Genomic DNA, 15,504 nt, shown 5'->3' on the forward strand with positions numbered 1-15,504 from the left:
AAAATAACTAAAGGAAATATTATAAATCAAATCATATCAATAACTTTATTAAAATTTCAGTAGAATGCCTATAGAAAATATTATAGACCCAGTATACTGTCATGAAATCACTTAATGATTTCCAGCACTACAAAAATAAGAAACCCCACTCCTAATAGTGGAGTTTACCCTATTCTCAATAGCAAGCATTTTTTTATAAAAAGAAAAATCACAAATGTGTTGGAAGGAACGTGAAGAAATTGTAACCTTTGTGTGCCATTGATAGAAATATGAAATGGAATGGCTACTATAGAAAAGTAAGTTTCTCAAAAAATTAAAAATAGAATTACTATATGATCCAGCCGTCTCGATGTGATAGTACATACCTTCCAGCTTCTCGGAGACTGAAGCAGGAGCAACACTTGAAAAGCTCGAGGTCTACCTAGGCAACGTAACAAGACCCAGTTTCAAAAAAAATAAATCAATAAAGGATCTCAAAATTCTTAGTAGTATTATTCACAATATCTAAAACAGAAGCTGCCTTAGTGCCCATCAACAGATAAATGGAAAGCCAGATGTGGTATAGCTATACAATAGAATATTTGGCCTTAAAAGGAAATTCTAACACTTAATACATCTTGGATCAACCTTGAGGATATTATGCTAAGTTAAATACACCAATACAAAAATGACAACTCAGTGAGACCCTGTCTGTGGTTCTACTTGGTGTGAGTTACTTCCAGTCAAAATCATAGACAAAATACAATGGTGATTGCCAAGGAATAGGGAGTTAGTTAAATGGGTACATGCAGAGTTTTTGTTTTACAAAATGAGTTATGAAAATAAAATAGTGATGGTTTCACATTATGAATATGGTAAAACACCACCAAATGTACACTTAAAAATGGTTAAGTTTTATGTGTATTTTACCATAATAAAAATTGAAAAAAAAAATCCAGCAGATAAATCTTAAATTTCTTCTCTTAGTAGATCTGTCTGCATTTAAGTCTTCTAAACTTACCCAAAGATTTATTTGTACTGAAGTAGACATTCATCTGTTTTGAACACAGATAAGAAGCAGCTGAAAATATGGATCATGTAATTGCTATTTTCATTGACTTACCAATTATAATCCAATCATTTGGGTCAATATTGATGACTAATGTATCAATCTAATATAGAAATCAGTTTGACACCTTTAAGAGATTTTGATTGGGTCAACAGATTATTCATTTAACAATAATCCAAACTATTCATTTAACAAAGAATTATAAAACATTATATAGCTGGGCACAGCGGTGCACACCTGTAATCCTAGTGGCTCAGGAGGCTAAGCCAGGAGGATCACAAGTTCAAAGCCAGCCTCAACAAAAGTGAAGCGCTAAGCAACTCAGTGAGACCCTTTCTCTAAATAAAATACAAAAAAAAGGGGTTGGAATCTGTGAGGTGAATAGACAGCCTACATCTTGGGAGCAAATCTTTACCCCTCATACATCAGAGCACTAATCACTAGGGTATATAAAGAACTCAAAAAGCTAAACACCAAAAAAAACAAATAATAAATGGGCCAAGGACCTGAAGAGACTTCTCAGAAGATGATGTACAATCAGTTAACAAATACATGAAAAAAATGTTCATCATCACTAGCAATTAGAGAAATGCAAATTAAAACCACTCCAAGATTTCATCTCACTCCAGTCAGAATGGCAGCTATAAGTTTTTCAAGGATATGGGGAAAAAGGTACACTCATCACTACTGGTGGGACTGCAAATTGGTGCAGCCAATATGGAAAGCAGTATGGAGATTTCTTGGAAAATTGGGAATGGAATCACCATTTGGCCCAGCTGTCCCTCTCCTAGGTCTATACCCAAAGAACTTAAAAACAGCATACTACAGGGACGCAGCCACATCAGTGTTTATAGCAGCACAATTCATAATAGCTAAACTGTGGAACCAACCTAGATGCCCTTCAGTAGATGAATGGATTAAAAAAATGTGGCATATATACACAATGGAATATTAGAGAATAAAATCATGGCATTTGCAGGTAATGAAGTTAGAGAAGATAATGCTAAGTGAAGTTAGCCAATCCCCCAAAAAAACAAATGCGGAATGTTTTCTTTGCTATAAGGAGGCTAATTCATAGGGGGATAGGGAGCGGGGAGCATAGGAGGAATAGATGAACTCTAGATAGGGCAGAGGGGTTGGAGGGGAAGGGAAGGGCATGGGGTAATTAATGATGGTTAGTAATGATCATTACTAACCAAAGTACAGGTATGAAGACACGAATTGTGAATATACTATGTATACAACCAGAGATATGAAAAATTGTGCTTTATATATGTAATAAGATTTGTAGGGCTGGGGTTGTGGCTCAGTGGTAGAGCGCTTGCCTAGCATGCATGAGGCACTGGGTTCAATTCTCAACACCACATACAAATAAATAAAATGAAGGTCCATCAACAACTTTTTAAAAATAAATTTAAAAAAAAGAATTGTAATGCATTCTACTGTCATATATAAATAAAAATTTACATTAAAAAAATAGGACTGGGGATGTGACTCAGTACTTGAGTGCCCCTAAATTCAATCCCTGATACAAAAAAAAAAAAAAAGTTATTTGTGCTAAGCAACAAACTGCCCTGGTCATACAGAGACAAAAACAACTACCTCAAAAATTTTTTTAAAAATCTGAGAACACAATAAGAATTCGCAATGATAACAGATTTAAGCACAGGGTGCTTTAAGAGGACAAGCACCATTTTAAGCAGTCTAACCAAGTTAGTCATTTCCCTTGTATTAATAAGTCAGGTCAAGGTTCAAACTTGTAGAATATATGTTTAAGGGATTTGACTTCACACTATCGTGAGAGCTACTTAAGTTAGACTGTTGTCTTTGTTTCTGATGCTGAAGTCCATCAAGGAAAGATGGATGCAAAGTGGAAGGCAGTAGGAATGATAGGAATCAGGAAAGATCACAGCCCAGACTGAAGCCCATGTCAGTTTTTATTGTCTCTGATTTTAGTGATGTAGTTGTCCTTCATCACAAACGCCTGTTCCAAAAGTTAGAGGAAACTGAAGTTATGATCCAGGTTAAGTATGGGAAGTTGCCAAGCTACCACTTTTGAGCCAACACAACATGTACGAACTTCACAACCACACCCCACCCCCGAATCTTGCTCAAGAGTCTTGTGCTAAGTTATGATACACCTATTCTAGTCACATTTGGTAACTTCCTTAAAGTTACAAATTTCAACTAATTTTTTTTATAAATTTGTATTATTCTGGTTAGATCAGAGAGATTTGGCTTAGTGTTTTCATTACAAATTGTAATTCCTATAGAGCCACACACATACAACTTTTGAACTTTTAATTTCGCAATAAGTAGTAATGGCTAAAATTTACTGAAAATTTCAGTAAAATGTGTGATTGTTTTTTCTTTATGTATAAATTTTATACTGTATAAAATTTATGTATAAAATTTATACTTTATGTATAAATTTTATTGCTGTTGTGTCTTTAAGTAATTTTTCTAAGGTATTTGAATAGATTTCTGTTGAAAACTTCAGTGTCAACATTTTTATAGTTTGTACTAAAATCATGGTATAAAAATTTTATGCATAAATCAGAATTTTAAATTAAAGTATTTTTCTTTAAAAAAAAAAAAATCTTGTCTTCCCTAACCAAAACAGTCAGGGAAGAGAATTATGGAAAATAGTTCTATCTAACCAAGTTAACACATAATAAACCATCACAATAAGTATCATATCAATAAATGTTAACTTGAATGAATAGTATTTTAAAATTCCAGTCACAGAGAGACAATGGAAATGTTCAACAAAACATGGACAGAGCAAAAAGATGACAGGCCAGAGGGGAAATGGTGTTTGAGCTGACATTTGGAAGAGGAAGTTAGCCTATCTTAGAGAGGGCAGTATTTGTGATTGTAGAGAAGATGTAGTGTAATATTTTTAAAACTCTAAAGAAATCAAGAATAAAATACAAATCATAGGTCTTTAAATGTTGCGCCTACTTATATTTTGTTCTAAGGACACCAGGGGACAACCACCAGTTTTAAGCACAGAAGGAATGATAGCTAGATTTTCCTTTCAGAAAAATCACTAGTAAGCTGGATGTGGTGGCACATACCTGTAATCCCAGCAAACTCAGGAGGCTGAGACAGGAGGACTGCATGTTCAAGACCAGCCTCAGCAACTTATCAAGGTCCTAACCAACTTAGTAAAATGCTATCTCAAAAAATAAAATGGGCTATGGATGTAGCTCAGTGGTAAATTGTCCCTGGGTTAAATCCCCAGTTCTTTCCTCCACCCTACCCCACCCCACCCCAAAGAAAAAGAAATAGCACTAGTAAACACAGGACAGTTTGGAGAGAGAGAACAACTAGTCAGGTTGAGTCATTCTAGCTAGCTAAATGATATTGAAAACCTTGACCAAAGGCTTTGGCAGGTGAAAAGGAAGGAATTGGTGAGAAGTACTAAAGGCAAGAGTTGAAGACTTGCCTGAGGAGAAAATGGAAGAAGGGAAGCATCAATTTGAGTCTCTTGCTCGAGAGAGAGTTAAAAATGGGGGAGGAGGGAGTACTATTTACTATGGTTCAGAATACAGGAGAAACTTTCAGGGAAAAATATAGCTAAGTATAAAGTATGAAAGAACATCAGTGTTTGAGGGATGGCAGAGTAAAGCATCCTGCAAAAGAAAGAAAGGTCAGTCATTGGGAAAAAATGAGAAGAGTGTAGTATCATAAAATTGAGAGTGTGAAGTTGCACTTATGAAGAGTCAACAGTAACCAATTTTGCAGGAAGATGAAGGAAAGGACTGAAAGTGTCTATTACAGATAATAGCTCAGGAGTCTCTGATGGCCCTTCTCAGAGTAGTTTTGTTTGAATGGTAGAGACAGAAGAAAGATTGCCCCGGGGTTACAGGACCAGAGGACAATGAGGAAACAGACTCATGGAGAAGAATTTCCAGAAAGTTACTCCTCTAGTAACCAGAGAGAGCAAAAGGTTGACTCAAGGGAATGTTCTAAAATGAGGGAGGCTGGAGCGAAGGAAAAGTCAACAGAAGGAAAAAGAAAATGAAAAGAAACAGGAAGATAGAGGTAGTAAAATCCCTAAGTGGGCCAATACATTCAGCATTCCACAGAGGGAAACTTCCTCCATTGACACGAGAAAAGTAAGGAGGGATCTTCAAAGAATGAAGTTTTCCACTGGGAAAACAGGAAGCTCATCCATTAGTCATTTATAAACAGCACCTCGTGGATCAGGCACTGCTAGAAATTAGGATGAGAAAATATGATATCCACAAACCTTACAGTCTAGCGATCACGACACTAAACAACATCAGTGTTCTTAATGTTAAAACGTGACGGGGCACATATAATAAGTGAACTAGTCTGATCCAGGAGCTCATAAAAGGCCTTCTGGAACAAATTGTAGTTAAATTGACATCTGAAGGATAAGAGATCACTTGAGGGAATAGCTTATATAAAGACCCTGGGGTCTCTACCATTAACACCCCCCCAGCCACTTTAGCAAAAGAGATCATGATAGGATGCATCTTGTGTTTAATCACCTCTCTTGATTGCGTCAAGGGCCACAAGGAGTGACTGGCCTGGACCATCTAGGCTTGTGTAAGCATGCTCTATGATGTCCACACAATGAAACCCCCTAACAAAATATTTCTCAGAACGCAGTCCCCTTGTTAAATGATGCATAATTGTACACATTTTGCTTGAATTTAAAGAACCTCACCATCAGCCTCTAATATATCTATCACCTCCCACCCTCTACAAATGCCCCATTCTTGAATTATGCTGATATCCCAAAGGTGCATCACTTGAATCCCAGCAAACCATCCTGGTCCTGGGCCATCTATCCCTCCCACATTCCCTTTCCTGAATCCAAACCCCATCTGTGCGTCAGACTCCACCCCAGCTCAAGGTCCACCTGCACTGCCTCCTTTCTCTAGCTGCGCAGCTTTTTCTTGCTTCTATTCCAGGATCGGCTGTGCCCTCTGCCCTCTGCCCTCTGCCCTCTGCCCTGGGCTGCCTGATTTAACCCCTTCTCATGTCAACGTTCTCGATTCTCAGTGGAAAGGCCCACGACTAAAGAAGCCTTCCCCAGTGGTCCACCCTGTCTAAAGACATTTTCCCATCACTCCCTCTCTGGCTAGCACTCTTTCCTTCATGTCCCTTAACCAAGTGTCACTCTTCTATGTCTTTGTCACTCTTCTATATCTTATGCCCCTTTACAATGAGACAAGGTAAGGAAATTTTCTGCCTTGCTCTCAGTACATAGCCCACTGTAGGGTCCATAAAGTCTATCTGATGTGTGTACTAATTAATACTACTTTATGAATATTTATAAATATAATATTTTATAAATATTTATACATAAATGAATCACCTTCCCTCTAAAGGGATCTCAGCCCTCTGAACACATTTGACATCTGCACAGCCATACTTAACACTATTTGTTCTTCATTTTTCTTTATCAGCTTCATTTCCCTGGTAGGAATTGATATGATCATTAGGTCCTTGATGACAATAATAATGTCCTACTGTGGTGACCTCTGCAATATCTGGCAGGGTGATTAAAGTGAACAATAAACAATTAGAAATGAACTCACCTTATCCTCTTATGTTCTGAAGTTCACGTGTCAAAATACATAAAAGCAGTTCTAACTATTTATAGGATTTTTTTTTAATGTAGCATTGGCCTTAAAGAGGAAGTCCATCCTTGAGTTTAGACAGGATCTTTATGACACACAGCTTAAAGGCAACAGTGACAGTGCTGGTAATTTTTATTTCATCATTTCTGCAAAACGGGACTCATAACGGAAGCAGGCTCAGTCTTAGAAAACTGCCTCTTATGTCTGGAGTTTTTCTTAAAAGGTAAATGCATTTCACAAAATTTTAATCTGGGTAAAATAATCGCTCACCAAAAGACAACGCCGTCTACTTGTTACTAGCTTCTATCATTTTTTTTTAATTAGGTGGGGGAAGGATTGTATTTGAATGGCTGCATTTAGAAAGTTGATGAATTTTAAGGCAATGAGCAAGATTCTCCAGTGCCAGATACAGCTGTTTCTATTGTAACTTTTTGCTTCTGTTAAACATTTAAAATATTGTTTTCAAAGGGAAATATGCTTTCTGCTTTTATTGGCCTGAATTTGTAAGTAGTTATTTCCCTTTGGCATTGTGTGATGGGTTTTGCTTTCCCGGGTGGGTTGTTCTAACTTATTTTAGGTAGTAACACTTCATTGAAATGGTTGTTCATTGAGAACTACTAATGTAAGGATCAGAATTTTACATAGACCTACCATGCTCTCCTTTTCCACCTCCCTAATGATAAGATCTAGTGTAAGTGAATTCCCTCTTTAGTACAAACACATACCTCAATACCTTCAAAATATTATATTCTACACAATGAATTAATATATATAATAAGATACTACGTCCACACATGTATACATATTATAGCGCTACTTAATGGTGTGCCTTGTGTCTCATGGCTAATACTCCTCACCAAATTTTCCTGTAGGCACCTTTCTTACACATTGCAGGATTATTTAAAAATGTTGGTGAACTGTAAGGTACTTGCTAATGATGCTATTGCTGATGTTGTAGGTGGTAAATGACAATGAGGTATTCTTTTCCCAGCCCTCCCCGGGTCCAGGAACTTGGAAATTAACTTTTAAGAACTGAAAAATGAAAACACATCAACAATTGATGACATTGATTGCCTAAATATAATATATTACATTATATTATATCATATCATATATTATATTATGTATAATATAACATAATAAATTATATTAAAATTCAGCAGAAAAAGTAGAGCCAAAAAGTTTTAGCACATGTTTATCTAAATATGAAGTAAAATCATGGCCATCTAAAATATAATCAGGGATGCATATAAAGGCTTATGTGCAAAAATTTCTGTTTCATTGTCCTTTAATTAAATAAATTGAAAATAATTTCTATCAGCAAGTGGGGAGCTGGTAAAGCAAGTTATACACAGTATCCCCCCTTACCCAAACTATCACTTGCCAGATGTTTGCTTACTTCCTGTTAACTGTGTCTGAAAGTATGAAATGAAAGTTCCAGAAATAAATAATCATACGTTTTAAATAACTTTTGTTACAGCATATTGTTGTAATTGTTCTATATTGGTGTTAATCTCTTACTATGCCTAATTTATAAATAAAACTTTATCAGAAGTACATGTATACAGGAAAAGATATTATATCTATTGTACAGGGTTTGGTACTACTCAAGGTCTCAGGCATCTCCAGAACATCTTGGAATGAATCCCTCACAGATAAAGGGGGACAGGTATAACAGAAATGCCAATCATCACTAAAAATGTTACAGTCTTTAGTGGTATGAGAGAATGTGTATGATAAAATGCTGAGTGAAAACAAAGGATATAACCTCTTGCGGAGTGTGGTGGTGCATGCCTGTAATCCCAGCAACTTGGGAGGCTAAGGCAGGAGGATCAAAATTTCAAGGCCAGCCTCAACAATTTAGTGACACCCTCAGCAACCTTACCTCAAAATAAAAAAATAAAAAGGGTTGTGGGTGTGGCTCAGTGGTAAAGTGCCCCTGGATTCAATCCTCAGTAGCAAAATGAAAAAGGATACAACATCTTAAAGAAGTATCTCATGCAGCTTTAATAGAATGCATGGAGCAAGACTAAAAGGAAAGTTACTAAAATATTAACAATGACAGTAGGGGTTTAGATGCTTTTACTTTTCTGCCTTTAGATATTTTATATTTTCTGGCTAAAAAAAAAAAAACACAAATAAAGAAGGCTTAACATAACAGGTAGAAATCTAGACAAGGATATCAGCATACTTGAAAAGACAATATGTGAACAGAAGTGTCTGCTGGCCCCTGGAGAAGGGCCTCTAAGAGGAATCTGTCAAAGTTTACCCAACACTGCCAGGGAAAAGTGAGGTAGATGCCTCAGACTTGGAAGACACTTCAGTATTAAAATCATTCATTCATCTTATGCTTACTTCAATTCAATGCCTAACAAGCAAAATTCTGGTTTTAATTGGAGCTCATACGGGTTCTGATAGTAAGCACCGATTACACCAACACATTCCTATGTCAATTTGTACCTCAGTCTACTGTGAGTTGTGAATGGGAATCAGTTCTAGAGCAATCAGTCAATTCTTGGTGATAAGTTCTCATTTCTGGACCTACAAAGCATACCAGGTAAAGGCTTGACCTGTGATGGCACCTCAACATCCACAGTTTACCTTTCTCTCCTTGTTATTGTCCTTATGTTAGCATCAGTCTCGGAGTGGGTCCCTCCGTGGTTGGCCCCTTTTAAGCTAAGAGGTTCCTTTTTCTAATTCTCAGGTAAAGACAGCATGGGAGGAAGGAACTCCAAACCTAAGCCCCAATATGGTGAGTTCAGAACAGGAACTGTTACGGGCCTCACTACAAAGTAAAAACAAACTAGGAGATTAAGATGTTGTGCTAAAGGGGCTATAATGGGACACCACCGGCTAGTGCATTTCTCAGGTTGGGAAAATCATCTTTTATCACAATACAGACTCTAGTGCCTCAGAAATGAAAAGGGGATCCAGAAAGGACTGCTAACCCTCCAAATCTGAATAGATCACCTGGGCAGTTCATGAGAATCTAACTCACTTCCCTTCCTCCTCCCCTATTTGTTTTCTAGACACTGGGGGGAAACTATTGTGGCTGCTTTTGGCAGGACATTGTTATCAGCTGCCCTGCAAAATGACCAGCCAAAAAGGGCAGCAGTTCCTAAGGTCAAGGTCCTGAGGGCTTGGGGAAACACTGGCTCTGGGTTTCACTGCTTGTTCTCACTCCAAGCCTGGAGACCCTTGCTTAGATCAGAAGGAGCATATTTTCCCAGGGCTTCCTGCGAAAATCTTTGAGGAAGGAGTCACAGCATACATTTTTTGTTTTTGTTTTCTCTAGAGGACACAGGGCACAGCAGGACACTGGGCTCTTCTTTTATTTGCATAGCTGATGGTTTTAAGTTCCAGTTTAAATACTCACTTTAAATGACATAGTATCCTCTCCCACGTAGAGTCACCCAGTTACTAATCTCCACTGGTTACTTGGGTAAGAGAGGCACTTGGGACATTTACTTGACAAATGGCAGCTACACTAACTTCTTTCATGTTCTCTCGTAGACATCTCCTCTACCATCGCCCCGATGACCACTAGCTCTGCACCCTGTCATTCCAGCCGTCCCAAGTAAATGAACATTTACTCGTCTGCTTCATCCTGTGACCACATGGCATTTGACTTTGTATTGACAGCTTTGGCTTGGGGACAGTGGAGGAGGGTCTGGAGAGAAAGGAACAGAAACAGACAAAGAATTGTTTCCTAAGCTTGTAAAATGCGTGTTGAGGTGAGAAGGGTGGGGAGAATTGGCAGCTTTCATCGAGGCCTCAGATGCCTCTGGTACGCCAAAGCAGAAAGTTGCCAGCCAGTGGGTCAGGGCAGCAGCCCACTAAGCGGGGTGCCATCTGCTCCAGGCTCTCCTGCAGGTGGGGAAGGCTGCGCTGTGGCTTTTAGGAACAGCCATCAAAAGCTCAACAGTTGACCCTCTTCCTTTTTCTACCAAAAAGCACAGCAGATTTAATCTTGGTCTTTTTTGCTGGGGTTCTACTGACACTGCTGCTGACGGCCATGGTCTTCCTCATCATTAAGAGCTGCAGAAGATGTAAGTGGTGTCTGAGGGATGGGGCAGCCTTGTCTGTTACTGAGGACAGAGATAGCCAAGAGTGAGTAAGGGTGTGTGAGATAAAACCTGATTAACACAGATCAGAACGGCCCTCCTTCCCCTTCTCTTCCTCCCTGTCCTCCCCACTCCCCAGCCCCTCCTCCCACCCTCCCCTTCACCCAAGATTGAAGGGAGAGGCTCCCCACTCCTCCAGACCCCAATGGTGAGACTTTTTGTCCCTCTTCTTCCTGGTATTTGTTGCAGGTCACTACAGTCCCCAGGTCCCAGATCCTCACTCGGACTCTCCTGCCAAGGTAGGATGATTGTGTTTTTCCCAGGCACTGAGGCTTTCCCTCTGCGTTTCACATTACTGACTGGGGTAGTTGTACTGCTTCCTGGACTCTCCAAGGGATTCTTTTAAGAGTTCTTCTGATCTCTTTGGGTCCCCTCTTTGCAAGGTTACAGCTGCTTCTAAAGAGACACACTTTGCTCCAAATTGAATCCACTCATTCCTTCTCTCCATCCCTCTGAAGCGTTCATCCCTAGGAGAGGACCCGCTAACCTACGCCAGCATGTCTTTCCAACCCTTGGAAAAGAAGAGCCACAGCTTGACTGCAAACCATTCTGCGGACTTAGACCCTGTCGTCTACGCTCAGGTTAAAGCGACAAGCCAGTGAGGCTTGACTCCAGTTCCTCTCATCTCAACATATTCTTTTCTGGTCTTCTACAATTTTTTGGTTGCAGCCATGTGAAACTGCAGAGTTGTTTAGGCATGATCTGACAGTATGATCCAGAAGTCTCCAAGACCAGTGGTCAGTTATTTTCCTGGCCAGAGGAAAGGTTGCTAGCCTTCCTACTTGAACCAACAGACGGACAGCTCCCTGAGGGCCTCCCCAGTAGCCTCCCAAAGGGTATGAGACAGAGCTCAGTGTTCAAAACGTAATCCCCCAGTGTCATTGATCAACTAGGGAGGAGTCAACCCAATGAACAATCTATCAAGAATTCCAAAAAAGAATTCTTCTTCATCAGTAATTAGTCTATCACAGTCACCTTCTCCAGAAGTCAGGACCAGTGTTCTACACAAATACAAAATCCATACTGTATAAAGCACTATTCAAATGTGGGTTTCCATATCCTTCCTATGGCATATGCAATATGCATAACAACCTTACATGAGAACCAAAAATAAAAATTAATCTAAACATTAATTCCCCTCCAATCACAATGGATAATCATATAGGCAATCCCATTAAAGATATCAATCCCAATAAAAAAAATTCTAGGTACACTTACCTTAAAATTCCCACTTAAATAAGAAAGCAAATCAGAAAAATTCATAAAGACAAATTAATGATAAATAAAATTTATATAGGAAAGTTAGCCCTAGCAGCTAACTTAAAGCACCTGTTTGTTTTATTTTTTAAAGACACTTTATTAATATATTATTTACGCATGCCTCACTTATTTACATAGTATAATTCAATGGGGTTTTTTTCTTTTTTTAAATTTATTTCTTACATACATGACAATAGTGGAGTGCATTATATTCATAATTATCCATTCACTAATTCAATGTTTTTAATGTATTTACCATATTGTACAACTATCACAAAAATCTAATTTTAGAATATCAACTTCCTAAAAGAATTTCCACACACTTTAGGAGTCAATCCTCATTTTCTCACCCTAAGGCCCCTAAATAATCACTAATATGCTGCCTATCTCTATATGTTTGCCTATTCTGAACTTTTCACATAAGTGGAATCCTACAATATTTGGCTTCTTTGACTTAACGTAAGTTTAACCATTTTGCAGCATGTATCAGTAATTCATTCCTTTCTAATATTGAATACAGTTGCTTTATATGGTATGCCACCTTTTGTTTGATCATTCAACAATTGATGGAAATTCAAATTGTTTCCACTTTTTAGTTATGAACATTGCTGCTGTAATAACATTTCTGTACTAGTTTCTTAAAGTACCTGTTTTGTTAAGTACGATTAATTAATATGCTAATGATGCATGAATAAATAAATCAGTAGAATAGAATAAAAAAGACCAGAACTAAACTAAAATACATATGGACATTTAGATTTGGGAGATGGTTTATTAAATGATTTGAGAAAATTTGGTTTATTCAGTAAATGGTATTCAGATTTTTAAAAAGTAACCATGAACCATCTCACTCCTTATGTCAAAATAAATTCCAGGTATGTCAGAAACTAAACTGTAAAAGATCATTAAAGTACTGTAATAAATATAAGAGTAAAAATAATTCAGAGTGGGTCATGTCTTTAAACTTATGACACAAACCCCAGAAGTCAGAATATATTTATTTGATTTATAGAATACCATTAGAAGAAAGTCACAAAGACAAATGACACATTTGCAAAACATTTCCAAAGCATCTCACAGTTGAAGGATTAGTTTTCTTAGAATATAAAAAAAAAATCTGTAACATAAGTTTAACCATTTTGCAGCATGGGAATTGGTCAAAAGGGAAACTAATGGTTCTTAAAAACATATGAACAGATACTCACTCGAGTTCACTCATAATTAAAGCAATAGTAATTAGAACTACAATTAGATGATGTTTTATATCAATAAGGTTAGCAAAATTCAAAAAGTTGCTAAAGATCTGTGGGGGCAAGATTGTGGGGACCGAAGACAGTTCAAGTTTTATCGAAGACAATTTGGCAACAGCTAATGATATTGTAAGTTCTGTTTCCAAGAATTTGTAAACAATTCTATTGCTAAGAATTTACCCTTCTTAAATACATGGAAAATTCACTATATAATTTCAATTGCAGCATTAATCAAGTTGGTTGAAACTGATACTCCAGGCACTCTTCTAAGTGCTTGGCACCTATTCGTGGAATCCTCATAGAATCCCATGAGGTCATAATCAGTCTCATTTTAGATACAAAAACGGGGCACAGTGAGGGTCAATAACTTGCTAAAGTTCATACTGCTAGTAAGTAGTGGCCCTGGAAGTCAGCCCCAGGTAGGCTGGTACCAGATTTTGCACATTTATTCATCATGCTCAACTCTATAACAGCAAGACTGAAACAATGTCCATTGAGAAGGGATTGGTTCACAAAGTCCAGTGCAGCCATTAGAGAGAATAAAGGTCGATCTGGGTAGAGAATAGTGATGGGAGGGGAGGGGAGGGGGGATAGGGAGGGCAGCAGAATACAACTGACACTAGGATTGCTGTGTGTATACACACGGATGTATAACCAATGTGATCCTGCAATCTGTACACGTGGAAAAATGAGAATTCATACCCCATTTGAATCAAATATAAGAAATATCAAGATCATTGTATTGTCTTGAGCAACTAATAATAATAAAAATAAATAAATAAATAAAAGATCTGCAAGGTATACTACTAAATGAAAATTCCTGGACAGAACTCTGCATATGCTTTATTCCTGTAGTGAGTACATGCCAGTGTGTATCTGTATATTTAGGATACCTCTGGAAGAAAATACAATCAGTTGGTAATGAGCCGGGGGTGACCAGACTTGGTATTTGGGGACTGAGGATCAGGGATGGAAAGGGGGCCTGCTTTCCCTTAGAAGCCTTTTTTTGTAATTTTTGGAGTTCTTCATTTACAATCATGTTGAGCATCTTCAGGGGGCCCCACACCTGACTCCTGAACCACCTGAGAAATAAGAGGACTCAGAAGATAAAAATCAAAATATCATCTTTATCATGAATATGGCCAACATGGGAGAACGTAGCTTATACTGTAGCTGCAAAGAAGAGGATATCAGAATTCTGAGCTCCATAATCAACTCAGCTGGACCAAAGAAAGTCTTCCCTGCTCCATAAAAGCAATTCAGTGGCTCAGCCTGCCCCTAAGGACTCCCAGGAGAGATCCCGTCCTCTTTGAAACGTACACCCAAAAGATTTTTAAAAAGGAAGAGGAAGGGCAGATGGCATACGCCCAGTTCCTACTCTCAGTCTCACGTCAGACAGGACGTCCCAGTTGGGAGTCCGCAAGGGGTATTACACCAATGGAGCCTTTCTACAGGGAAGGAAGCAGGGGCGAGAGAGAAGCAGCAATCACAAATCGCTCGAAAAATCCATTAGGGCTGGGGGTGTAGCTCAGCGGTGAAACGCTTGCTTAGCACGAATGGAGACCCTGGGTTCCATCCCCAGCACCAAAAATAAAGAAAAGAAAAAAATATTCATGATGTTTAAAAATCAAGGTAAAGAAATTGAGGTTCAAGATGATGAAATAATTTATTCAACATCACACAGCTAGTAAATGACAACGAAAATTTAAATCAAGTCCTCTGCACTAAAATTCCTCGCATCTTGCCTCAGTACCATAGCTGCCCCACAGCACTAGTGGCAGCGGACCCAGAAAGGCAAAGTCAGGTGGCGTGATAGAGCCTTCGAGAGCCTATGTCTTTCCAAGATAGAGCAGCTGCTTTAAGCAGCTGGATTTGAGGGAAAAGCCAGTAAAAGAGGGTTTGATAAAGGCGGAGGCTCTTGGTGGGAGTACCCAGGTTTAGGAGAAAGTCTGGTTTAGGCAAATAATCCCTTGAAGAGGCCACAGCAGGAACAGAGCAGCCAGCCCCACGAGGGCAGCAGAGCCCCGGGAATTGTCATCTCCCTTTGGCTGACTGTAGGAAGCTCAGGGAAAACGCTGATATGAAACCCGTCTGCCAGCCCCACAGCTAGAAGTCACGTTGGCTTTCCCATTCAGAGCCCCAAGATCAAAGGTATACAGTGTCCTGTGGCCATCAATTATATGTGCTGTACCAAATTGATC

At 38.5% G+C, this 15,504-nt stretch overlaps 1 protein-coding gene across 1 annotated transcript; it reads left to right on the top strand.

Moving 5' to 3' along the window:
* Positions 1–9,336: 9,336 nt before the first annotated feature.
* C10H1orf162 (chromosome 10 C1orf162 homolog) lies at positions 9,337–14,104 on the top strand. The gene is made up of 5 exons (XM_027940309.2): positions 9,337–9,421; positions 10,183–10,246; positions 10,624–10,718; positions 10,983–11,032; positions 11,252–14,104. The coding sequence occupies exons 1-5, from the start codon at positions 9,385–9,387 to the stop codon at positions 11,393–11,395; spliced, it is 390 nt and encodes a 129-aa protein (XP_027796110.2). The 5' UTR covers positions 9,337–9,384; the 3' UTR covers positions 11,396–14,104.
* The last annotated feature ends 1,400 nt before the right edge of the window (positions 14,105–15,504 follow it).

Source organism: Marmota flaviventris, chromosome 10 (assembly GCF_047511675.1).
Source record: "Marmota flaviventris isolate mMarFla1 chromosome 10, mMarFla1.hap1, whole genome shotgun sequence".
Taxonomy (NCBI): domain Eukaryota; kingdom Metazoa; phylum Chordata; class Mammalia; order Rodentia; family Sciuridae; genus Marmota; species Marmota flaviventris.

Bases quoted from the DNA above. Each gene is read 5' to 3' on its own strand.
- C10H1orf162 (XM_027940309.2), top strand. From the start codon at position 9,385: ATGGGAGGAAGGAACTCCAAACCTAAGCCCCAATATG. The intron at 10,247-10,623 runs GTAAATGAACAT...TCTACCAAAAAG, and splicing joins TGTCATTCCAGCCGTCCCAA to CACAGCAGATTTAATCTTGG. The intron at 10,719-10,982 runs GTAAGTGGTGTC...TATTTGTTGCAG, and splicing joins CATTAAGAGCTGCAGAAGAT to GTCACTACAGTCCCCAGGTC.